This window comes from Thermobia domestica, chromosome 15, assembly GCF_964235325.1.
Source record: "Thermobia domestica chromosome 15, izTheDome1.hap1.1, whole genome shotgun sequence".
Classification (NCBI taxonomy): Eukaryota; Metazoa; Arthropoda; class Insecta; order Zygentoma; family Lepismatidae; genus Thermobia; species Thermobia domestica.
Window position 1 is genome coordinate 42,280,813 of NC_137468.1, and position 27,082 is coordinate 42,307,894.

General features: G+C 35.4%; 1 protein-coding gene across 1 annotated transcript in view; it reads right to left on the minus strand.

Moving 5' to 3' along the window:
• pea (ATP-dependent RNA helicase pea) overlaps positions 1–26,246 on the minus strand; it is a 74,923-nt gene extending 48,677 nt beyond the window's left edge. The window contains exons 1-5 of the mRNA XM_081739643.1: positions 26,082–26,246; positions 22,814–22,933; positions 11,046–11,131; positions 7,833–8,107; positions 144–545 (exon numbers count right to left, since the gene is read on the minus strand). Of these exons, the coding sequence (XP_081595769.1) occupies positions 144–545; positions 7,833–8,107; positions 11,046–11,131; positions 22,814–22,907 (857 nt within the window). The 5' untranslated portion in view covers positions 22,908–22,933; positions 26,082–26,246. The remainder of the gene's footprint in view (positions 1–143; positions 546–7,832; positions 8,108–11,045; positions 11,132–22,813; positions 22,934–26,081) is intronic.
• Between the last annotated feature and the right edge of the window lie 836 nt (positions 26,247–27,082).

Here is a 27,082-nt window from a genome sequence, read left to right on the forward strand (position 1 = left end):
AAAAAGAGTGAGAACCAATCTTGTGTAACAAAATGTTTACAAAATATGTAAAACTTAATATTTTGAAAAGTAACAAGGCAACATTAATGTATTCTCCCCTGCAAAGAATGAGTATTTCATGTAATGAGTTCATAAAATCCTACCTGCTTCCTCGTTCGTCGTCTCTGTATCTCCTATCCCTGCTTCTACTTCTCTCTCTACTTGGACTCCCTTTACTACTTCTCTCGTCTGGATATCTCTTTCTTTCTCTACTTCTCTCCCGACCACGACTTCTGCTTCGCCGATCTCGACTCCGCCGCCTTCGGTCCCTGCTTCGGCTTCTTCTACCTCTACTTTGACTTCTTCGTCCTCGGCTCCTACTTCTTCTACGCCTGTCTCTGTCTCTTTCCCTGCTGGCACTCCTCTTCTCTCGACTGTTACTCCGTTTTCTTCTACTACGTTCGGGACTTTTATGTGATTTTTTACTGCTATCTTCAATGCCTAGACACTGTCTTATTAACCTATCAGCTACGGTTGGAGATCTCGAACGACTTCTTTCACGTTTGCTGCAAGTACAATAGTGTGTTAACATATTTTAAATGAAAATGTGTATGGGTGTATTTATATCAACGGGATGATCTAAGAACCAAACCTACATAAGCCGATGGCGCTACGTAAAACTGCACGATGCTATATACAAGGACTAACGAAAATTCACCCTACCTCACATGCTTACTTGCCAATAATTTAGAAACAAATATTACAATATGCGTTCAAGTTTATTAACAAAAGAGAACATGTTAATACTCTACAGCACTAATGGTCAAGTGGCGGCCTGCGAATGCTTCAGCCGGTCCGCAAATAAGAATGAAAAATGCATGATTTTTTTTTATCATTAACTCCACGTGTAACAAAGAGTTAAGTTTAGCATCGAGGCTATATGAGACGTTGACCTACTGATTAACGTGGAATCCGAACCACATGAGCTTCCGCCGGGATGTATAACAAACAGTGTAACCTCACAATATACCTGAGTCAAGACTTGACTTTTAACTGTGAAAATAAGTTGTTCAACCTTTTGGTTCCGAATCCCATTCCTGACGGTAAAGTTGTTGATACTAGCCTCATTTTTAGAAAAACGCACGTTCCAGTTACGTTCAAACGTTCGTAGCTCAAGTTCGAATACGCCTAGACACGTGAAACAAGAAGCCAATATATATATATATATACACACACACACACACACACACACACACACACACATATATATATATATATATATATATATATATATATATATATATATATATATATAAGATTTATCTACACTCATGTCCAAAATTATTGTCGCATATCTATAAATATGTTATTGTAGGAATATAATTAGATAACGAATTTGCCCGGTATTTTTTATAATGTTAGTATGTGTATAATTGGCAAAGACATGTATGGTATGTGGCAAATTTCATGTCAAAAGAGCAGTAAATAGAACAATAAAACGAAAATAAAATTTTCTTGTCCATTCAGCAACATTTTGTTTTACTCATTCTAACTGTCGTATTTTTAATTCTTTTCCTATGAAATTTACCAAGTATTAGTATTAAAAATACCCTGCAAAATCATTATCAAATCATTTTCTTTCAAGAAGACACGTTATAGATATGCGACAATCATTTTGGACATGAGTGAACATTTAGTAAATCGTCACCTCAAAAGGGAAAAGGAAACTGGCTCTCGAGTATGGTTATTTTCCCCGGCCTGGACTCAAAATTTATCCACAAGAGTGGCGAGCTGAGCTTTTGTGTTTCTTGCTCTTATGCAATGTGGGCTCTGAACAACGATCAGGCCTTGAACCCGGTTAACCTGGTGGATGCACAAACAATCATGTATGATCAACCCTCACAAGGTGGGTATAGGGTGTTTCCCACCACACTATCTCTCCTCCAAGAGAGCTCAATTACAGGATCACGTCACCGACCCCACCAATGGCAGAAGACAATGTACGGAATAGGACGTACTTTTTACTAGCGATGATACGCACACTATTTGCTCAAAAAATCTTGGCGACTCATCTATCTTTAAAAGGCCCTGCACTCTTATCCATAAATGGAAGTACATAACGCATACATTTGTCATCTTTAGTTTCCTATTTCGATTTTACATATATATATATATATGGGCATTACCGATATCTACAGCCTTAAGCCCGTCACGTATGACATCCCTCGGCGAGCACGTCCCCGGGGAAGTGATAAAGGAAGAAGAGGAAGAAAGCGGTCTAGGACCTACATGAATGTTAGGTACCATGTCGGCATTTGCCTGACGTGAATGATGAAAACTCAAGAAAAACCTCGCTCAGGATTGCTGGCCTGGAAAACCTGTAATACATTTTCGACCGAGTGTCCCAACCGGGAATCTAACCCGGGACCGTTCACATTAAAGGAAAAATGTTACCATCTATGATACCCGGAGCCATCAGATTCCTATTTCGAACCACATTACTAAATTATCGTACGTATAGTCGTGAGAATACGGTCTTCTATCGAGTGGTAAGTGGCTTCGTTTATTTGAACAAACCTGTATACACAATCGCTACAATGTATTTGAAGAGGGGTTTCTACTTATAAGCTGATGCATCTTACGTAATTTCCGCACTGATTTCTTACAGCAAATAATTTCATCCCCGTAATCGACGTTAACACCTATTAAACATTTGTTTAATGAAACTAATTAACGCATTTTTAATACTATTTTAAAATCTAGTAGTGTGAACCTACCTTGTTTATTATGTCTTGAAAAGTTTTCCTAAAGAGTTTCAGCCAACAGAGACCTTTTTCTACACGTTAAGTCACTCACATGAATCCATCGGAAATTCAAAATCGTCTATACACAATTTCTTAACGTAAAAAGAAAACTGACATGTAATTTCATTGCATAAATAGTTGTTATACTATCAATTATGAATAGTTGTAAATTTTTCCCTTCACTCTTTGCATAGATATTCTGTTAAGTACAAAAATATCTTCAAAAAATGAAGAAATAGAGCTTAAGTGAAGATTACGAATAGTTTGTGTCCATAGAAGATCACTTAAACTCCAGTACTTTCATCAAGAAAGCTCTGCATTTTTTAAAAATTTTATTAACAAAAACAAGTTTATTAAGAGGTCAATTGTTCAGTTTTATAACCCTTATGCCTAAGTGATTCAATCTTCATGTAAGCTGACCTGTCGATAAAGTTCATGGAATAAGTGGCTGAAACGTTCACGGAAAGTCTTAAACACATAAAGAACAAAGTTGGTTCACACTATCAGTTTTAAAAGTAGTACAAATTAAACGATTAGATGACGGTACACTGTGACATGGCTGAAAGGGCTCTTATCTAAGCTTACAAGAAACGTGTTACGAAACTTCCAAAATTATAAAAGCTTGTCAAAAAACTGATAACAAAAATAATAAACAAAGATCAAACAGTGACGACCAATACTTAACTGTTCTTTAAATAAAATTATCTCTTATCTGTTCGTTCTTGTTTCTAAACAATAATAAACAAAGCGAAATATAATTAAATTATGTTAATGAGCTAAGGATACATGTCCTCTTACGCAAAACAGTCACTAGAAGTATAATTTTACTATAAAACAAATGTATGAAATTAACGACACTATGAGAAACAATAACAAGATAGAAATTAACATAATAATACTATACTCAAGTATAACTAATAAAATAATAGGAATAATGCATGACTTCATCGTGACACCACATTAACTGGTGTATTCTGCTTTTAAGTTGTAAAAATAGCTGACTCCCAATCTGCAAGAACTATACCGAACAGACACAAAGGAGAACTTTGTGTTCTAATGAGTAATGAATTTTATAATCATTGGATATTCAAGAAATTTTTAAGAAAGAAAGACAATATGTTACAGAGTCTTGCAGTTTTCTGTTGTATATTGTCTACGTGAATGAGATTTGTCGAAAAGCTGAGCGTAAGTATGGGAATGAAGTTTTAACTAATTAGGTTGTTGAATAGCAGAAGAATAAATTAGTTTTGTTAAGGTTTATGAGAAAACAGAAAGCAGATAAATGTATACCTTGTAAACTGGTAACACATTCTACTATTAGATGTTAAATTTGTCATGGGAGGAATAGCAAATTTGAGACTGCAAACAAAATGAGTATATCAATGGATGGATCAAGTATGACGTATTTCCGCCAGGTTCCAAAGACATAAGCTACATATGGAACTTCCAATGGTTATGTTTTGCGTTGACACAATGAAAGAGAGAACTGCAATTCTTGTTTACAATTCCAACGGAAGGAACCTCAAGGAAAATACAAGGAAACGTATTTACATGTCAATTTATACAAGCTGTTTCAAAACAACACCGACAACGTTTGGGAGGTGATTCCTGACACCACAGACCAACTTGGGTGCACAAATGATTCCTTTCGGAGTTATAGGCTGCCGAAAACAGCCAAAACTATGAGACCTACCGTAGTCGGGTCAAGACTTCACTTATTAACTAATATGTGCCCTACCCAAAAATAAATGTTTCAGAATCCTAAGGTACTCACAGAACAATTTTTATAGAGGGAGTTTGGCTAAGGGCATTTAATTGAAGTACTAACCAACTACCTTTATAAAAACTGTTTCGGAAGTACGGCAGGATTCTGAAACTTGGATATTTGGATATGGCACATACTAGTTCCTAAGTGAAGTCTTAACCCGACTACGGTAGGTCCCATAGTTTTGGAGCTATGGGCTTTTAAAGTTCACTTTTTCATGTTCTCGGCAGCCTAAAACTCCGAAAGGAAGCATTTGTGCACCCAAGTTGGTCTATACTTTTTGTCTTAGCTTGGTGTCAGGAATCACCTCCCAAACGTTGTCGATGTTGTTTTGAAACACCTTGTATGACATGATCCAATGAGAGTTACTTGACCATTTTTATTTTTTTAGATTTGTTTAATCGAACCCGAGTCTTCCACATCAAAGGTGTGTACGCTAACCATATAGCAATGAGGAAGCTTCGCGTAGCCGACTGGTTAGCACGCGTACTCTGTGTGTACTCTAATGAGTACACATGTTCGTTTTTTTTTTTTTTTTTTTTTCAGTGTCAATACTTTTATGTAAGTCAAAGTGACACCTTTGTCGTATCTTAATTATCCAGTCATACAACAAACCCCTTGACTTATTTCTGTAGCAAGGAGTGGGCAACCCACGGCAATCCTACCACTAGTGAAACATGAATGATTTCTATTTGACACAAGATAAGGCGCCACATATATAATATATATATATATACATTGATTTTAAAGAATAGTTAGGTTACAGGTAAGCAGAACTGCTTTGCACAAACTGATAAAGAGTTTGAATCAGAATCACACAACTTTTATATAATTATTTTAAAAATGAAAAGGAGAATTACTGTAAATTAAGATGGAAACTTCTGGTAGCAGAACAGCTACACGACAAAGAAACGAGACACCACAACTAATCTCTTCAGTTACATAAAAACAAACGACAAATGTAAGTAACGATGAAGTAACTTGTGAGTTGTTGATTAAGGAAACAAGAATACCATTTGAAAATATATGCATAGAAAATCTCACTTCTCAGCCTTAGGTTGTGGTAAGACATAAATGTGATAGAGAACTATAATCGGTAGTGTATTAGTGTATCAGCGTTACTAGAGTGCAATTTGTACAGTCGCCAAAAGTGCAAATCCATACAATCGTTTCTCAATACTTGTGTCGTTACTGGATCAGTTTGGTCAGAGATTTATTCAGATATTCAAATTAAGCAATTCATTCCGATCTTATTGAATAAAATATGTAGTGAGACAAGATATTCTCACGGGCTAATGTTAAGAAAATATTACTTCAAAGAATCATTATATCTGGCTGATTGATTGGAATTTAACATGTCTCTCTTTCGTAAAAAGGAATCTAAACAGCGAAGAAAAGAAAGGTTCTTTGAAGGGGACAGAGATTTTCTCTATAAAAAGCCGGCTTTTTAGAAGAAAAACTGAATATTTGCTTTCTTATACCTTTTATTGTAATGAATTCTGCACAACATTTAGTAGTTGCAAGTCCTATGCCTAATCCACGGATGGCTATCTTGAATGGTTTTCAAACTGGCACTGCATTGGTTGCCACCAAGTACAAGTTAAGCAACCCAACATATCATAGTGTCATTTTGGTTGCCTACCACATAACCAAGTGTGTGAAAGTTTTACATCTTGTCACATGTGTTTTACGAGTTGCCAAACTCACATTGGAAGGCAAGAAAAAATAAACCAAAAATATGAAAATTTTAATTTGACGTCCTATGTCATGCCCTCCAGATTTAAAGTGACGAATGATTAATAGAAATGAATCATTATGAACGTGGAACGAAACGGGAGAACTCGAGAAAACCGATGGACACGAAATTATTCACCACAAACTCACATGTTCCGGAATCCAACCAGGGATACCTCGCATCAGAGGTGAGCCTCTGCCACTGAGCCATCATGATCTCTACACTAAACTAAAAAAAACAAATAAAAAAACATTTTTGTTTTGACATAAAAGTTCACTTACATTTCATTTTCCGTTCAGAAAATATGTTATTGTGAGCTTCAAATATTTTAGTAGTAGTCTAGATTACAAAATCAAAAACCACAGATGATCATTTTCGTCATGATTCTAGTTAATATGGTAATAAAAAGTTCATTATTATATACTTTTTTTTTTTTTTGTTGTTGTTGTTGTATCGTGTCAATGTGTTTGATATAGGAATCTTGTGGATAGCTCCTTAAGCTTCCTTTCCCCTTGAATTTTAGTGGCCTCAATAACTTACGTGGAATACGATATATTTACTATGGAGGAGCATACATGGAACAAATACGTAACTGAAGTTCCAGTTTTTGCATAAACTGTAATTGATAAATTGTTCCATGAAATCTAACTATTACATTTTTAGAACAGTTATTGAACACCATTATACATTTTATTAAAATTTTTTTCATTGAACAATACTCTAATAGTTCTGCTAATTCGTTGGAACTAGAAAACTCAGTGCCCTTTTTCTTTTCTATCACATAACTATCACATGACCGATTTTCTTTGATTCTTGATTTTTCATTTTCTTATTTTCTTTCTTCAGAATAATTAAATGCTCTCTCATGTTATAATGGGAAAAGAAAGGTGGAACATACTGTCATTTCTTCATTAAAATTGAAATGTTTAATTTCCCCAGGCAAAAAGTTAGTGAAGAAAAATAGTCCCCCCCTCTCTCTCTCTCTAAAAAAAAAAAAAAAAAAAAAAAAGTTTCTTTTCGATTCCCTGCATTTCTGGTCCTAAAGCTTAAAGCAGGATGCGAATCACTACTTGGGTTTTCATCCGAGGGTTAGTATCTAATCAAACATCGAACATAAGTTTTACGTCCCACGGTTATGGCGGTTAGACTAAAGGAGACGGTGAAGATGAGAAATGAATCAAATGGTGGAATGAAGAAAATGGGCCGAAACGGGAGGAAACTCACGAGCACGGTGTTTGTCCACCACAAAGCCCACATGGCGCGAGCTGGGATCGAACCAGGAACCCCAAGCACCGGAGGTGAACGCTCTACCACTGAGCCATCGCGCCCCCAGCCACGAAGAGGCAAGAAGCATCAATTTGGAAATGTCTATACAAAATATAATAATGTGGAATTATGATGATGAATGCCTCATTATGATAATGAATTTGACTGCTAGACACAAAATACGATTTGTTACTGTACGTATATCAAATGCAATAAATTCTTCAACAGCAAAGATAATAAATTATATTACTAATTATAACTTAACAGGAAACAATGATCTTACGTTTGTTGAGACGGAGCTAAAGCTTCTAAAGCAGCCATTGCATCATTAACCACATCCTCCCCGTCATCATCACCTTTTCTTTTCGATATCTTAAGGTGGACATCATCGTCCAACATCTTCCGAACTGATGGATCATTGGGGATGGCCAAACCTGGAAACTTTTCAGCCAAAACATCTTTCTCAGTCTTCACTTTCTCTGTTTCTTTAGAAGATTTCGACTTCTTCTTGGGCTTCATGTGTTGAATAATTCGCAGCAGATTCGCAATAAATGAGTCCTGTAACAGATAAAAATACGTACAACAATTTACAACAGGAAATATAATGCCAATTTTATTTAAGAAAAAATAAAATAGTGTACGAAACAAATTTCAAATGAAATATTTATGTGTTACACTTTTAAAAGAAAACAATTAAAATATTTATGTGTTACACTTTTAAAAGAAAACAATTACAGTGAAATCTATGAATAACAGACACCGATGGGACACAATTATTTGTCTGTAAACGAGAAGTGTTCCAATATAGAGGTTATGCAAATTCAAATTACTCACGATCATGTGGTAATTGTGTAACATACAGTAATAAACAAGTCAGTTATAAATGTAAATAAACGCTTATATCGAGATATTGTCCGTGTCCGACTGAGGAAATGAGGCGAAATTCCCTCTTTAGCGAGACAAAAGTATCAATGGCGAAGGTGTTTATGTTCGTGTGAACTGCAAAATATACAACACACTGATGCTATATAAGAATTCTCCTAAAGTACATGTTATCCCTTGAAAAAAAAAATACTTGATTCGCCTACTGTCTGTACTACAAGAGTAAAGCAATAAAAAAATACTAAAGACTAACAATGTAGACAGAACACACCAATCGTAACGGCTAAGTGTGCAACAGTTGTCTGCCGTGTAAACCTTCCCCACACAGGTATTTCTGTCCGACTGTCCACTCTGGTTCCTTCACACGCGTGTTCTATGCATCGGAAGGTATCGATTGCAATTACGTTCCGGCAGATGAAGGGGTCAACTGAACATTTATTTTCAAATAGAAAGAATTTCCTGTGCAAAATTCGTACTGAGAACTGAGAATAATCCCCTTCCGCTATGAACAGGTTTCTAAAACCATGGGGGAGGGGAGAGGAAGAAGACCGACCATGCCCGTAATCTGGAGAATTCTGTCTCATAACAATGCATACATTTTTGCCGGGACAAAAATATTTATCCATGTAACAGAAATGTCCATTATTGAAAGATCCGTTAGGGAGGTTTTACTATATTATCCTTCGGTCCTATTATATGATTTTCTATGGCTGAATACTAAGATTAGGTTTTGAAAGTAATTATTAGTAAAAGTAGGATATAAAACAATTTTACATACTACACTACACTAAATACACTTTTCTTCGTCTAACTATTACGGCTGGCAAAATCATGTTTTCAATAAACACAAATAAATCTGCAAAGCACTGCCGGACTTTATAGCTATTGTGTAAAATTTTCTTTCCAACTAAAAAGATACAATTACAATTCTTATTGTTAAATTGCCCTGATCAGTTTTTGATGTTCGGTTAGTTACACTTCTAATGTGTTCCTCTCAATCTGTAATTTCGATTTGTATTCAAAAATTTTTAGTTCATAAAAGTTATTATCATTATTTGTCATGTACTACACCATAGTATAAATACCGTGAAGCTAAATGGCAATATTTTTCATATATATACATATAAGTTTCTGAGAGAGTTGTTGTTTCTGGAAAGATTCACTAGTGAAGAACTCGATGTAATTGTGGAAGACTGTTCTAATGAGTAATTTATTCACAGAGAGAAGACTATTATCTTACAGCTGGGGCTTTCTGTTTATTTTGTCGATCAACAAGTAATGTGAAAATTTTGGGAAAATGTGAGGAAAAGTATCTGTTTTTAAGTGCGGTATATCCTATTTATTACAAATTTGACATCTTTCATAGTATAAACAAATTCACATTACACATGGGAACAAATTCAGTTATTTGTCCTTCCTTGGATTAGTATTGCACTATTTACGAAATATGCTCTTGTCCTGGGAAGGAAAAAAGGAACATTTTATTTTACTAGAACTCTTATACCCTAGCTTACATTCAGGAGCAAAACAGTACGGCATCTTATTAACTAACTGATTAGCTTCACTTAGATGCACTCATTACTAAACTACAACAAAGAAAGAACGTCAAACGCTCTTTCGTCAAATGCACGAGTGAAACCGGGAGCATTAAGCGATCGCCGCGCTGCAGTTTCTGTTACTGGCCGCTGGCGACTAACGAGGGTTGACAAATTCAGTAACGTGAGGGTTAATCACCACATTTTTTCTTCTAAACGAAATGCTAAAACATTTTTATAGTTGAACGTTTATCTAATGCCTTTATAAACAATTCGTTGGAACTAGAAAACCAATTGAGTCCACTGATTTGTCTATTTTCTTTCCTATCAAATGATCGATTTTTCCTGATTCTTTATTTTATTCAGAACTCTTTTCTTTCCTTCAGAATTCAATAATTAAATATTTGTACGAGTTATAATGAAAAAAGAAAGGTGGCACATACTGAATGATGAGAATTCAAAAACTGAAATATTTAAAAAAGCCCAAAATTTTCAAGGCGGCAGAATTTTATTTATTTATTTATTTTTTTGCCCTTGCATTTCTATAAACAATAGTTCCAAGTAGTTTTCCAGGCAATAACTATATGCATTAACATATTAACATAATACCAATCTTAAGTCGTTGTACTTCTTCTTTTAAGGCTGGTAACGACAATGAAAATCAATGGTGTTATGTAGCTTTTGTCCAGAGTACACATTGATAAACAGCTGTCAGCGAAAATTTGTCGATTAAATTATATTTGATGAATCAGTATTAGAACATAGTAAAGCAAGAAGACCTTTTGAGTTCATTTACAAGACAACATTTAAATTGCTTTGCACTAACAAGTTCGGACAGAAACCCAAAATATATGCTATATAATGATTTTAGTTCGTGTGAAAGGAAAATAAATAATTTCATATGTAACATATAATTCCTTTAATACACTTGAAGAACTACCACTGTTTTTTTTTTTTTTCATTCATTCAGTTTGCTATTTTTTTTAATTCGCACCAACTCAGAATAACTTGGATCAAAGCAGCTTTTAATAATAAATATAACAAAGAAATAATTAGAAGAAAAGCAAGAAAATACTTACAGAAAATTCTGCTCCATTTTCTTCTAATACTTTCTTGAACTTATCGAATGTATCGTTTTCTTCTGCCAAAGCAATTATGAACTCAGCTTCAAAAAAATAAATTAATTAAAAGATTAGCAAATTGGTCAGCGAAAAAAGAAAAATTAAATTATTTATATATAAATTAGTGCCAACTTTTGGATACTTAGACAATTTGTTATGCACACTTTCGAAATTCCTTTGGTTCTAATTCGATATAGTCTATATAAAGGAAACAAAAATCAAGTGCACATATAGTATAAAAATATATGCATCACACTGATACAGTACAAAGCACAGTATATAACAATTAAAACGAGGCTGATCCGTTTATATCCGTAAAACTTGCAGACAGCGATATCTATTAACCCGGGTTTCGAGGAGCAATAAAACTATACGCACTCCAGCATTAGTCTCTTAGTTATTGTGTAGCAGATTGAAGGTGTTATAGTGGGGAAAATACCACCGAAAAGAAAACTGCTTTTAGAGTACGTCATGACTTTATTCCCTATAACTTTTAGCATTTCCCGCTTAGTCGGACAGTGATGGAACAATGGCTTTGTAGTAGAACGGGCCACTATTGGTGTTATAATCAAACACTACGTACAGCAGCCTCTTCCATAATCATCACCAACAAAATCGGGACATTGCCTACACAGGTGTTAATGAAAAAGATCGACGTGTATTGATGAAAAGGAAGCTTCTCGAAATGTTTTATGCTCGTTACTGGCTTTTGGCACAGAGGGTAGCTCAAGATTCATCAGGTTAAAAAAAAAAAAAAAAAAAAAAAAAAAATAAAAAAATAAAAAAATAAATAAATAAATAAATAAATAAATAAAAAATAATATATATATATATATATATATATATATATATATATATATATATATATATATATATATATAACAAGAACATCTATCCCAATTATAATAAACCAATACCAGCATTGAATGGCGACGATACCCACCGTTTGGAACAGGAACAAAGCTTCCAAGTTACACGACCAAAACATCACTCGACTTCCAACACGCACGATAGCTGAGACTGATACTTATATACTATTCCCATTAAGAGTCCAGATGCTAGTCTCATGGGTTACTCATGCTTTTGGACTTCTTAAACGGCGCGTTTCATCACGTTGAGTTCACGCGGTAAATAGCTTCTGGAAAACCTGCAAATAGACTTGGGACAACATATATCCCTGGTAGAGTTACAACGAAGACTGCTGCAGTGGAAACTGTGCTATCGTGCAATGATTTATACCAGTGACCATCACATCAAGAGGGTCGATGGTAACGAGATGGAATATCTTAAGTGAGCAACAACTTAAATTTGTTCAGACGGAAAAGAATGAGCCTCTGTACACTAAATTTTATAATCTTAATCTTAAAATTTCAGAGCCTAATATAAAAGTATTTATAGTCTCATTAAGGTTTCCAGGAATATTCTGAAGACGAAAGATACATTAATGGTTGAAAATCCCGAATTCAGTAACTGTGTATTTGGATATGTCACACTTGTAACGAACTGAAATTTCGGTTCGTTCAGTCGCTGTGATTCCTACATTTTGCTACTATTTATTGCATTTTCTTCGTTATTTGTTTTCTGTACGAGATGAATCAAGCTAACTTAGTAATAAGTCCTTTGTAAATATGTAAATATTATATCTATTTTGTGCATTAACCAGAGAAAAATGTCAGTGTTTAATATAGATTTTAAGTTCAAGCACAAAGTGCACAAAATGATGGATATTTCACTTTATATTGAAATGTACTTAGAAAGCAAAAGCTTGATTCCTTTCACGTGATTTCCCGCAAATTGTTTACGGAATTTAACACACAGCTTGGAATAATTGTTTCTATACGCAGTAATTTTCAAATATCCATGCTGAAAATGACTGTTTATTTAAAGTCTGTCTTGGTATGTTTCACCTATTTACTGTTTATCGGAAAGAGCAATAGTCAGCTTGCAAAATAAATAAAAATCAGTAATTATTCTTATATATAGGACACTAAATTGTAGGACTAAATTACTTTAATCCACATTTTATCCATTGTAACATCGTTATTTCCTTATTTTAGCAAGAAGGTAGGCCTTTTGAACCCGTTAAATTCCGTCGTTTCTATTATCTATCTATCTATCTATCTCTCTCTCTATATATATATATATATATAAAATAGAGTTTGTGTGCGGCCTGGGGACCAGACGAGTGGACCGACAGTAACCAAATTTTGGTCAGGGGTACCTTGTCCCAGGCCCCAGATCAAAACAAAGCGTTTTTTTTTTAATTTCGAACCAGGGGGGTCTCAGGGGGGCGTTTACCGGGACATGTAAAAGTGGTAGAAAATGACCGATATTACTGCCGGATTCATAGTTTTCGTGATCGTTGAAATCAATGGCGAAACTCTGATCGCATTAACTTCCAAACTGACCCTATTCGGGCCGGGGGTCATCGAGGGGGAAGATAACCGAGCCACCTGCAGGGGGTAACCGAGACATGTAAAAATAATCGAAAATGACCGATATTAGTGTCAAATCCATAGTTGCTGAGATCAATAGTCTCACTTCCATTAGCAATGACATGCAAATTCAGCTACAATTGTATGCGGGCCAGGAGTCAGGGAGGGGAGGTTACCGGAATATGTTTAAGTAATCCAAATTGACCGATATTAGTGTCAAATCCATAGTTTTCGCGGTCGGTGAGATCAATGGTGACACTTTCATTAGCGATGGCTTGCAAATTCAGCTACAATTGAATGCGGGCCGGGAGTCAGCGAGGGAGGAGTATACCGAGACATGCAAAAGTAATCCAAAATGATCGATATTAGTGTCAGCTCCATAGCTTTCGCGGTCGCCGAAATGAATGGTAATACTTCCACAGGCGCTGACTTCCAAATACTGCCCGCATGCGAAGAATGTGTATATTCAGCTAGTATATATATATATATATATATATATATATATATATATATATATATATATATATATATATATATATATATATATATATATATATATAGAACATACCTATGAGTGGAAGAAAAAAAGTTTCCTTTTCCTGCTCCTATACAGGATCTGTAGCTAACTATTACATAGTGACTGCACTGCTGGCTACAGGATTGTTATTACCTGACCAGGATATTAGTGCAGTTTTTCGTGGAGGGCGCTAGTGTAGTGTTTACATCAGTTTCTATGTAAGCGCGGTGGGACAGGGGAACGGAGAGCGTCACTCTGCAGTGTATCCAACGATTTTCAAAAGTTACAGTTTACATGTTATAAGTAGCCTAATCTGTTTCGCTTAATAAAGAACTCCATAAATTATATAGTTGTTATTGAATGCAATAATGGTTATTCCTGCAGTAATGCAGATGTATTGTGGATAATGGCATATGCATGGAAATTAACAATTTAAGAACAAGATAGCATACAAGTGAGTTTCTACCATGTATTAAGCAGATTATATTAAAAAAATGATTACGTTTTATTTGATTTCATTATAAAACAGTAGAAACCTGTAAAACTCAGTAGTAAGATGTAATGACTAAAATATTAATTATGGGTTGGTAGCTTAGATACTTGCGCAATATCTTGTAACTGTAAGTTTAAATCAAGTTAAGGCTCGCGATGCTTGTATTTGTTTTAATGTAGGTCTATCGATTGACAACTAAATTATTTTCTTGAGTTGTAGCCAAGAAAGAATTCCGATACGTTTCCACTCGAGAACTGTGGAAGTTCTCTCCGTTGGTCTATTGGCTAGCGCATGTGTCTTTGTTGTACGTGGTTCTGTGAGAGCCCAACAATTAATTTTACAATGTTTCACTTTCATTAATCATCTGTCTCCTCTAGCATAAAGAGCATAATCATGGGACGTTAAACTAAAGAAATTTCATTTCATTGTTTCGATTAATGTGAACCCTTTGGGGGAAAAGGAAGTGAAGAAGAAATTTTCCTTAATGTTTTAAAGGGCTACGGGATTGGATAGCTTGTCTTTCGGGATTGCCTTGTAAAACCTGATTACAATGTATCTTTCTTTTAGGATTGTAATCGTAATCCAGCCTTTTGGTAAATGTGAAATAAAAGTATTGATAAAACATCAGCGTATGGGTAATGTAAGCATAAATATCATTGGTTCAATACACAATAAATTCACAACTTTTATTTATGAGTATAGAAATTCCCTTTGAACTCCCTCTGAATTTCTTTCAGACCCTAGGTCTCTTGTGACAAAGAATTAATTCTATTATCTGTTTTCATACACATATAATTTTGAAACTTGGGAGCCTAGTGCATTGGCGTCTCTGGCATGTAAAATTTGGGGGGGACATCAAAGGAAATGATCTAACTGCTAGTATCTCAGTGGAATTTTAGATTGTGTCACTTCAAAATATTGGGGGGGACGCGTCCCCCCCGTCCCCCCCGCCAGAGACGCCCATGGCCTAGTGTTGTCTTTGTGTCTGTAATACGTAATAATTTGTCGATTGACTTCAGAAGACTGAGTTTAGTCCGTGAGCATAGGTTGCATATAGTTCAAACATATCAGATGTACGGTCTTGTTTAACAAATCCTGTGTGCACATATGAAATTCAAAGACAAAGGTAATCAATCTCTTTAAACAGCTGTATTTTTATTTCAAGTGTAAGTACTAAAATGTGCTACGTAGATTTCCGGCCAATTGTTTCATCGCCGGTATCTTTGAGCAATGAGATAGCAGTGGAAGACAAACTTCGTTCTTCTAACTTGATATTTTGAAAAACTTACGCAAGTGGTTTTGTTACTTAAATACATATCTATTCAGTCTAATCAATTTCAAAAGTACCATTAACTTTATAACAACATAATGAATGTAAGAGTTACCCTGAAAATGTATTTTGTATTTCTTTTTTAATATGAAATTCATTTTTTCTGAATTTCACGAGCTATAAGAAATCAATTGTCAGGCTCCCCACTTTAAATTTCAATGGCTCCCCTACCGTCTCAATGTAACATTGGGTTTATTTCTTGTAAATATTTTTTTTTTCAAAATATGGTAGAAATACTGGATTTTTAAATTACCAAACCATGCTAAATAATGACAGGTTAGATATCAGAGAAAGTTATCTTTATCTACCTTTTTAATTAGGGGCGGATCCAAATTTCCTTCGGAGGCGGTTAGATTATCAGTTTCTCACCAGTCTTTTGCAGCACATCCGAAAATGATCTCAATGCAAATTTGTTACTGAAGGTACTGTCAATCGGTCGATCACATGGTCCAAATTGGTAGCAATTTCGAAGACGCCTTATCTCAAAACTACACAATAGAACTTGCTTTAAACAATGAAATCGCAGTTGCCAAAGTATAACTTTCATTCACAAAGATGAACTTCGAGGTTTCGTTAACAGATGAATTAGGAATTCCTTACACTTTAATGCTACGAAGTTCTCAGTGTTCCTTTGTACAACACTGAGGTTAGTTTATTCGCAAGTTATTGTCATATTAATATGGAGGGTGTATGTACTTTTTTCTTTCAGTTTCTTAAAATGTTCTGAAAATAACTTCCATAACTTTTGAAATTGTGTTTGTCTTAACTTGAACATATGCATGAAGTGGTTTATTATGAACAGGGCAAAAACAACTGTGATAGATTAATTACAAGTGATCCGGTTAGAAACACTGTTGTTCGTATTTTAGTTCCAAAATCGGCCGCCCGCACTCGTTCGCTGGTGGACTAATATCTTCTTTGATGTGCACAAATGGAAAATCTAATCTCTATTAAACTGTTCAATATGTTTCTTCTAACAATATGTCTCTGTATCATTATGGTGGATACTTACAGAATTTTCTCTTTTATTCTGTATGTTGGGGCAATATATTTGGAATAAAAAGCTTGAAATGGGAAATCCCTCTTCCCGCTCGAATTCATACGGCTTCAATAAATATTAGGTATAAACATAGATATATTTGTTTTGCATAACCTCCTACATAAAATATGCCTTTAGCTCCGAAAGAAATCTTAAGTTTTAATTGAAGTATTACTTTAAATGCAAAATAAAAATTACAATTTTGTTCCAGATACTAGTAACGCTATTAAATTTTCATTAAAATACTCTAATCACTAGTCAACAAATTTTAACTTTTTTTCTGCCACATGAGAGAAAACACCTGATCTGAAAGGAACTTTGGCCGCTGAATTCGAATCTGCAATCCGTTTTTCTCTATCACGCACAGTTTTCCCGTGACAGAGGGATTTTCGGGAAATTTCCCCAAAAATTTCCCTTTTTCTTCATTTTTGTACCTCTAGCTCGGGTACCCTTAGGCATATAAACATACAAATTATATTCTAGGTTAGCTTGATTTATACTTAGTAAACCCTGTAAGTTTCATCTGAGTCGCATCATTCTTCATTGAGAAATAAATATATTTCTATAAGTATATGCTATGTGTACTGTCCATTTTACCATATACAATAGGTGCAGAAAAATCACATGTAACTTCCACGGGAATTACAATATAAGCAAGGTTTATACTTCATTGGATTTGTAATGAAACATACTTTACAATGATGTATACACCATGTCCGCCATTTTTATAAGAGGGAAATTCTAGAGGGATTTTTTGAGAAATTCCCTAAAAAATAGATTTTTTGTCTCATGTCACTGTTCATATAGTGATACAGAAGCGGGAATTGCGCCAGAATATAGATTTATATCAATTCAATAAATCAATAGCTCACTAGTAAACAAGGTTTTTGCCACATGAAAGAAAACATCTGATCCTAAAGGAACTTTGGTCGCTGAATTCGAAAGTGCAATCCGTTTTTCTCCATCACCCACAGTTTTTTGCGTGACAAGGGGAGGGAGGGGAGAAATTCCCTCAAAATATACCTTTTTTCCAAATTTTTGTACCACTGGCCCTTGAAATATAAATACAAAAATGACACCATATACAACTTTGATTTATACTTAAGAAACCTCGCAAGTTTCAGAACAATCGCATTATTATTTCTAGAGAAATAAATATAGCTGCATGTATGTTGTTTGTACTACTTATTTTAAGACGTAATGTTGCGTTCTTTGCACAAAAAAAAAAAAAAAAAAAAAAAAATCATTTACCCATACAGGCACAAATACGAAAAATGAGAGTATACGACATGGAGTAAGAGGTCTGTGGTTTTCTACCACCTGGCATGTGATTGCATTGATACAGCTGTTCAACAACACGTGTTTAGCTGATGCAATAAAGCTGCGCAAAATCGGACTCTACTGATAAATTGTCAGGTCCATGGCAAATAGATAAGGAAGTGTTGTTTACCTGTGACAAGTGGTCGTAAGTGCGTGTGCGTGTTTGTTTTCTTTCTCCGCTATGAAGAGATCGCGGCGAGCGTGTATGAACTCACCGAACACTTTCTGTTACGTGTGTGGAAAATATACTGTGAAAAGTCAGCGCCGTGCATTAACAGAAACGTTAAAACAAGCTTATTATAGCTATTTTAGGTGTCATGTGGGTGATCAAGACAAAGTGTGGGCTCCCCATGTGTGCTGTGTAACATGCTATTCTACTCTTATTAAGTGGAAAAGTGGCGATAAAACTCGAGCTATGCCTTTTGCGATGCCAATGGTCTGGCGAGAACCAACCAGTCATGCTGAAGACTGTTATTTCTGTCTAACAAAAATTTGGGGTCATTCTAAACGAACAAAATCTAATATTGAGTACCCAAATGTTCCATCCGCTCTAAAGCCCATACCACATGGACCTGAACTCCCAATCCCTGATCCATACGCACAGTCAGAAAAATCTTCCCCAGCAGAAGAGCAAGTAGATGAGTTGCCCGAACCATAAACTTCCTTTGATTCAAACTATAGCCCAACCAAAAACACACCTCTTTTTGTTAACCAGTCCAGACTGAATGACTTAGTGAGGGATCTAAATCTGAGTAAGCAACAAGCTGAGTTGCTCGGATCAAGACTTCAAGAATGGAATTTATTGGCTCCTACCACCAGAATTTTAATTTTCAGAAACCGACATGAACAATTTTCAGGTTACTATATAATGCAAAATTCCCTCTGTGCATGTACAATCCGCGGCAAAAAACCTGCAACATGAGCATATAAGTTTATTGTGAAATGACGAAGTCTTTTGCTCCAAAATAAGTGTGCACGGGAGGACGCCGAGGCATATCCTGGCGTGATTCGTTCCACTTAGACGTTATGTTCATTCCCTGTGCTGTTAGGTGTAGTTTCACAATAAACTTACATCCTCATGTTGCAGGTTTTTTGCCGCGGATTGTACAAATATAGATGGTTTAATGGATGCACTAGGTTTTCAACACATCCCTGAAGAATGGAGGTTGTTTATCGACTCCTCTAAAAAAGCCTTAAGGCTGTTTTGCTACATAATGGGAACACTAAACCATCAATTCCAATGGCATAATCCGTAGAGATGAAGGGAACTTATGAAAGTTTGTCTGTGTTGTTAGCTGTGATACATTATAACAAGTACTGTTCGCAAATTTGTGGTGATTTAAAGGTCATTGCTATATTACTGGGGCTTCAGGGAGGATTTACAAAATACTGTTGTTTTCTTTGCTTGTGGGACAGTAGGGCAACTGAATCACACTACATTCAAAAAGAATGGTCCCCAAGAGAAACATATATGCCAGGGAAACACAATGTTAAGTATTCTCCCTTAGTTAATTCAGAAAAAATTCTGCTGCCGCCTTTACATATAAAATTAGGCTTAATGAAAAACTTTGTTAAGGCCATGGACAAGAATGGAGAAGGTTCTGCGTACCTTAGAAGTCAGTTTCCAAAACTTAGTGACGCGAAAGTAAAAGAGGGAATATTCGTCGGGCCCCAAATTCGGAAACTATTAAAGGACAACATCTTTGAGACAAAGTTAAATAATGATGAACTATCCACCTGGAGAGCTTTCAGTAAAGTGGTGTATGGATTTTTGGGAAATCATAAGGCAGAAAATTACCGTCAATTGGTTCAAGAGCTTTTAGATAGCTATCAAAGGTTAGGATGTAGAATGTCCCTGAAAATTCACTTTCTTCATTCCCACTTGGAATTTTTCCCCGAGAATTTAGGAGCTGTAAGTGACGAACAAGGGGAACGATTCCATCAGGACATTCAAAAAATGGAGCAACATTATCAAGGTAAATGGGATCCTCATATGATGGGCGACTACTGCTGGTTTTTAGTTAGAGAAAGTGACTGGCACTACAAAAGGAAGAATTAATTGTAAGTACAAATGTTTTATTTTCATACTTGGTAAAGCAGTTGTGCATTTGATCCATTGTGAGTTATTGATATTTGTTTTTGTAGGTCAATATTAATTTTTTGTTTACTATCTTGAATAACGTTTAAAAGGCGTGGAAACTAAGAATTTTGTTGTATACTTTTGGAGTCAAAGATCAGTTTTTCAATAGGATTAATCTGGCGCAATTCCCGTTTCTGTATCACTATATGAACAGTGACGAGACAAAAAATCTACTTTTTTAGAGAATTTCTCGAAAAATCCCTCTAGAATTTCCCTCTTATAAAAATGGCGGACATGGTGTATACATCATTGTAAAGTATGTTTCATTACAAATCCAATGAAGTATAAACCTTGCTTATATTGTAATTCCCGTAGAAGTTACACGTGATTTTTCTGCACCTATTGTATATGGTAAAATGGACAGTACACACAGCATATACTTATAGAAATATATTTATTTCTCAATGAAGAATGATGCGACTCAGATGAAACTTACAGGGTTTACTAAGTATAAATCAAGCTAACCTAGAACATAATTTGTATGTTTATATACCTAAGGGTACCCGAGCTAGAGGTACAAAAATGAAGAAAAAGGGAAATTTTTGGGGAAATTTCCCGAAAATCCCTGTCACGGGAAAACTGTGCGTGATAGAGAAAAACGGATTCCAGATTCGAATTCAGCGGCCAAAGTTCCTTAAAGATCAGCATTCTTCTTTGATGTGGCAGAAACCTTGTTGACTAGTGTAGTTTTAGAAACAATTCATTCGAACTGCAAAACCAATTGCGTCCACCGATTTTCACTTTTCTTTCCTATTGAATGATAGATTTTCCTTGAACTTCTCACATTTTCCCCCTCCTTTTTTCAGAATGCAATAATTAAATTCTTTTTCGTGTAATAATACGAAGAGAAAGCTGGAACGCACTATTATTTCTTCATTAAAGTCAATAAGTTCAGAAAAGCCCAAAATTTCGTATGCAAGGAAAGGAAAAAAAAAAAAGCTGGGGAATGACAATTCGGTTTCTTTTCTTTCTTTTTAAAATTTATTTCCAGCCCTTGTGTGTCTAAACGCAGCACTGTAACTAGCATACACTTTTAAGAGTTCTCGTGTGAGGGAATTTAATACACCCTCCATTCCAAAAGAAAACGAACTTTTTAAAACAAATAGTACCACTAGTGCCATCTGTTGTAATATTTTACCGGTAGATGGCGTAGTCCCTCATTGACAACTGGTATAAATGTCATGACATTTGGATGCACGGCAACAAAGTTATTGCGTTTCAACTGTCAGTGTGTTGTGTACATCGGTCGGAAAATGAGTTTCAAACAACGAGCTGCAATTGAGTTTTGTGTTAAACTGGGTAAAACTTTTAGTGAAACGCACCAAATGCTACAAAATGCATATGGTGATGAGTGTCTATCCCGTACGCAAGTTTACTAGTGGTTCAGGCGATTCAAATCGTGTAGAGAGACGCTGGATGATGACGAAAGATCAGGCCGTCCCAGAACCGGATTATCGGAAGAAAACATCGAAAAACTGCGTGAATTCATCAAACATAACAAAAAATCGCCGGTGAAAGTTATTGAAATGGAATTAGGCATTCCTCAAACAACCGCATACCGCATTTTGACCGAAGTTTTGGGCCTTAAGAAGGTTAATTCGCGGTTTGTACCACACAAACTCACCGAAGACCAAAAAGTTGATCGAATTGCGCATTGCAAAGCGGCATTGCATTGCAAAGACATCGTGCAGGATAAAGTGCTCGGCAGGATCGAAACTTCTTGAAATCGATTGTAACTGGTGACGAGACGTGGTGTTTTGAATATGAGCCCGAAACAAAGCGGCAAAGTGCTGAATGGAGAGCGCCGGATGAAGGAACACCCAAAAAAAAGTCGCTTGGTGAAGTCAAAAGTTAAGGTGATGCTGAATTGTTTTTGCGATTCAAAAGGAATTATCCACAAAGAATTTGTTCAGCCCGGCCAGACAGTCACTGGAGAGTTTTACTTGGGCGTCATGAAGCGTTTGCTGGCAAGAATTCGTCGTATTCGGCCCGAATATCGCGAAATCGGCAGTTGGACTCTTTTGGACGATAATGCACCATCACATCGTTCGCGACTTGTAACTGAATTTTTGGTCAAAAATCACATTATTCGGTTGCATCATCCGCCCTATTCACCAGATCTCACTCCGTGCGATTTCTATCTGTTCCCGAAACTGCATTTGGCGATGAAAGGAAAGTGGCACGCATCGATTGATGCCATTGAGAACGCGACGACCGCCGTCCTAGAGACCATTCCAATAAAGGACATGGAGAAGTCGTTTGACAACTTGTTGGAGCGTGCAAATATGTGTATCGATGCAGAAGGGAAATACATTGATTAATAAAAATGATTTGTTCCAAAATGTACATTGCCTTTTTGTTTTTTTTTAAACGTTCGGTTTCTTTTGGAATGGAGGGTGTATAGCAACTAACAACAATCTAATAAATAATTACTTATGTGCTTATTACTTACCGAGATCCTTGTCATTTAAACCCAGATGGTTTTCAAGTTCTGTACAAATTTTGGAAACTAGCGAAAGGTGCTCAAGCTTTTCCACTTCATTCATCTTGGTAAGATTTGTAAACTACATATCTGGAACAAAATTAGAAGTAAAACAATTTAAATAATGTATTCGTAATAAATTAAAGAATGTAAATGACACTTGTTATATAATTAGACGAAATTACCCAGAGATGTGCTGTACTGAGCTAAGTTCTAAACAATATACAAACCATGATATACGAAAAACAACATATAAATTCGCATCTATAGAAGAAATGGTGTGAAATAAAATATGTCACTTCTTCCATTTAGTTCCAAACAATTTCCATCTTTTTCAGAATGTAAAAATTTCTTACTAAATTCCCCTCACATTTCAAATAACTACAGACTTCGTGGAATTCTGTTTCATCTTTCCACTATTAGAAAACTGTCTGAATGACTTCGTTATCCGTGATAGATTAATAATGTATTCGTGCCGACGGCAGACGAATTTCCTTGATGTATTTAGATATGTTACATAAAAATTCACGTATTAGGCGTATTAAGTTTTTATGAATTTTTTTCTAGAACTCAGTGGAGTTGGGAAATACGGTGGTTCCTGGTCTAGCATCTTAAGCATTGAAATTTGAAATATTAATTTAGGACTATTCTAAGAGAGGAAATTAGAATAGTAATAAATTCTTCGTTATTTGAAAAAGCAACCATTAAAATAATTAGTGAAAGGATGACAGCAGGGACCACCATGATTCTTAAGCCGATTCAGTTTCGGAGGAACTGGTTCCTGGGAACAATGAATGAACTGTTGCGAGGAATCAGTTCTTTCGGAACAGGAATCATTCAACGAATCAAATATGAATAAATTGCCTAAGAGAAAAATATGCCAGCATGAATACTATCTAAGGCACAGCAGGAACACTACCGATCAGAGCCACAGCAGGAACGCAGCAAGGAGGCCCGCGCGGCAATGCGTCCGTATCAAATAGGCGCGCCAGTGACGGTGGATATGCACAAACGAGCACCGCAGAACACTTTAGATGGCATAGAAACACTTACTTTATGTGTTGGCTTACTTATTTGTACATTATGGACGCTACAAGAAAGATCCAGGTGCGTTTTTATTGCTTCCACATTCCTATTCTAAAATAAGATAACACATTACTTAAATAAATTTCACAAATATGTGAATCACTTAATTCTCGGACAATTCTATGGTTGCGCATCATAAGTTGCCACAATGCCTTCAAATTTTTTACTTCACCTCAATTCACTTTGTATACTGTGGTTAATGGCAATCTTATAGACGAATCCATGCTTTTCATTAATGTATTTCACGTAGTTACCGTGTTCCTCAGGTAAGAAAACAACATATTTGGTCTACTAAAAGATTTTTCCCTTTAAATTTTATAAATATGTTGATTTCCAGGTAATGATGTAGTATTAGCGCACCACATTGGAACATTTATAGGTAAAACCCAATGCTTCGCATAAAAAATATGCTTATAAGTAGTAAGTTTCTGCAGGCGACAGAATTAAATACAAAGTAATGCAGTTATATTTTAAGACTACAAGTGTAGGGTTACTAGTGTAAAACCATTACAGGTAACTTAAGACTAACAAAATAAGTAAGTATAAAAGATTACTCTACTAAATGCTATTTCCCACTGACTGAATATTTGTGCAAAGTGTGCAGACTCTTGTGTTGTATATTTACAAGTGGAGCCTTACTAGTGTAAAAGTATGATAAGAGCTATTGAAACCTGTATCATCGCCAAAAAACTACTTCTTTTTCTTCTTTTCACTTCGCTTACGCGCATGTGTTCTTCGGACGCACCAGCTTCGTCCTGCCCTAACTCGGTTAGATAGCATTCGGGCTTTTTAGTGGCCATCTAGCACCAGTTAATTTGTGTTTTTGCACCGTAGTTTTCATGCCATACATTCGGAAGCTGTATTTATACGCATATCGTAAATTAGCAGAAACTTTTATAGGAGAATAAGAAAATTAATGAAATTAAAATTTTTCAAACAATTCTTACTTGTGGTCCCAATTGTCACTCAAAGTTTAAAGATACACTAAAGATCGCTTTTGCTGGGAAAACTATAAAGATATCCTTCATTTATGTATGGTTGTAGACAGTAAATCTGCAGCCTGAGACTCGGTGAAAGTGCACTATGAAAACACTTAACAGCCTGAGACTAATAACGTGTACTTTATTTATTCCGAACTCACATATTTATCCATAAATATTTGTTTTACATTTTACCTGCAACGTCTTCCAAATAATTGACAATATCTAAGACTTCACCTCATCTCTATTGTAAAAACCATAACCAACGCAAACACCTGAGTGCTTACATACGTTAACCTAGCCAGTGTGTTCCCTTGTACTACACAAATGGGGAATTAGATTCAATTTTAAATATTTGTATATATAACTCTTAATAACGTTACAACGTAATACATGAAACTTTTGTATTTTACGTATAAGCTAAACTGCAATTACACTTTTACTACGGGAATACATTTACTATGTAAAAATTTAGCTGGCGTGGACACTGTGTCATCTACAGGTGAAGATAAATTGCCTGTAGGTAACATTACCAGGCTTCAGAAGGAACTTTCAAGTGAAAAATAAGGGGTTAAATTCCAAAGTTGGGCGTCCGTTTCCAGCGAAATTTTTAAAATTTACAGGAAAGATGTGCATAATTTGATCGTTTGTGTGCTTGATAATATATAAGAGTCTCGAAGAACCTGTTTATTTCTTATATACAAGCGGGTATAAACATGGGACTATATGGCGAGCGGAGGGAACTACTTGGCGCAAGGTAACCCAACAGTTGCATTGTGCGAAAGAAATGAGCATTTATGTTATCAACATGGCGAATGTACAAGGGCAATGAACTAGCAGTTTTAACATTTGTGAAGCAATACGTTGATAACGAGCAAAATCTTTTAAAAGTTTGTGAAGAGCACGGATTAATGAACCTAATAACAAATTGCAAAAAGTGTGCAAAGGAGATAACAGCGAAAAAACGTGACGAAAGCGGACGCCCAACTTCGGAATAAATGCCAAAATAAGGTTATTAGGAATTGAATCTTAACTTTCTTAAAGCAATTATAAATTTTGATGAATCTGTTACGACTTACTAGTCGTATTTGTTACGACACTTACCTACACACTATTTTCTAACAAAATACACATATATATAAATTCTTTAAAGAAACAAAATTCTGCTTTACCTTAAAACAATTGTAGTCTAATATAAATATAATTAACACATCACATAACTAGAAAATAAAAGCATACATTAAATTAATATCGTTTCACAACTGATACACTACGTATAGTTTTCTTTTTCTTCATGTACTATTGTTTATGTATGATTCTGTGAAATAAAGAGAGAGATCAAGGATCTCCAGTGTTCGGAGGTTTCCAAAGATAATTTCCCTCGACAAATACAAAATTTTCCCTTTTCTTATCAAATTTTCCCTAGTTTATTGAGTGTCCAATAGCTAGGACAGAAATTAAGTAATAAGATAATTTGGCTATATTAAAGCAAGTTCCAAGCACATTTTGTTTTGTTCATTTGCTTTTTTATATTTCTCTTTCACTTTTTTATTTACAAAAAATACACACAAATACTCAGCCAACAATTAAGTCATATTATACTACTTAATTGTTGTGTGTGAGTCTCTTTATGCCTGTCTGTTCAAAGCCATATTATACTACTTTGAACTGACAGACATAAAGACCAGTAAGCGAATTAGGTAACGGGGCGTTTACACTTAGTCGATTTGCGTTCGATTCAGTTGAATTGACGTCACTTTCAACTTAATCGACCGTGTAAACGAGGCTTCAACTTAATCGCTTGTTGATCGAAGGCGACTAATCGACTTGCAATGAATTGAAAGACGTTCTATTTTCTGTGGTTGAAATAATTGAACACATCCATCGATCTAATTCGGCGTAGTTGCTTCGATTTAGTGGCAAATGCAGCGAGTCGATTTAGTCGTGCGACTAAATCGACCAAGTGTAAACGCCCCATAATCTATATTGGGGGGGATAAAATTAGGCCAAGAGGACACTAAAGTTTGAAGCTGCAATAATTCAAAATGAGACAATAATATCTTACTTCCCCCCCCCCCACACGCATAAATATGACATCTGTAATAAATAAGAGATTTATTAATTCAATTAATCTAGACAGTAACTATGTATGTGCATCTGACATGCACACATA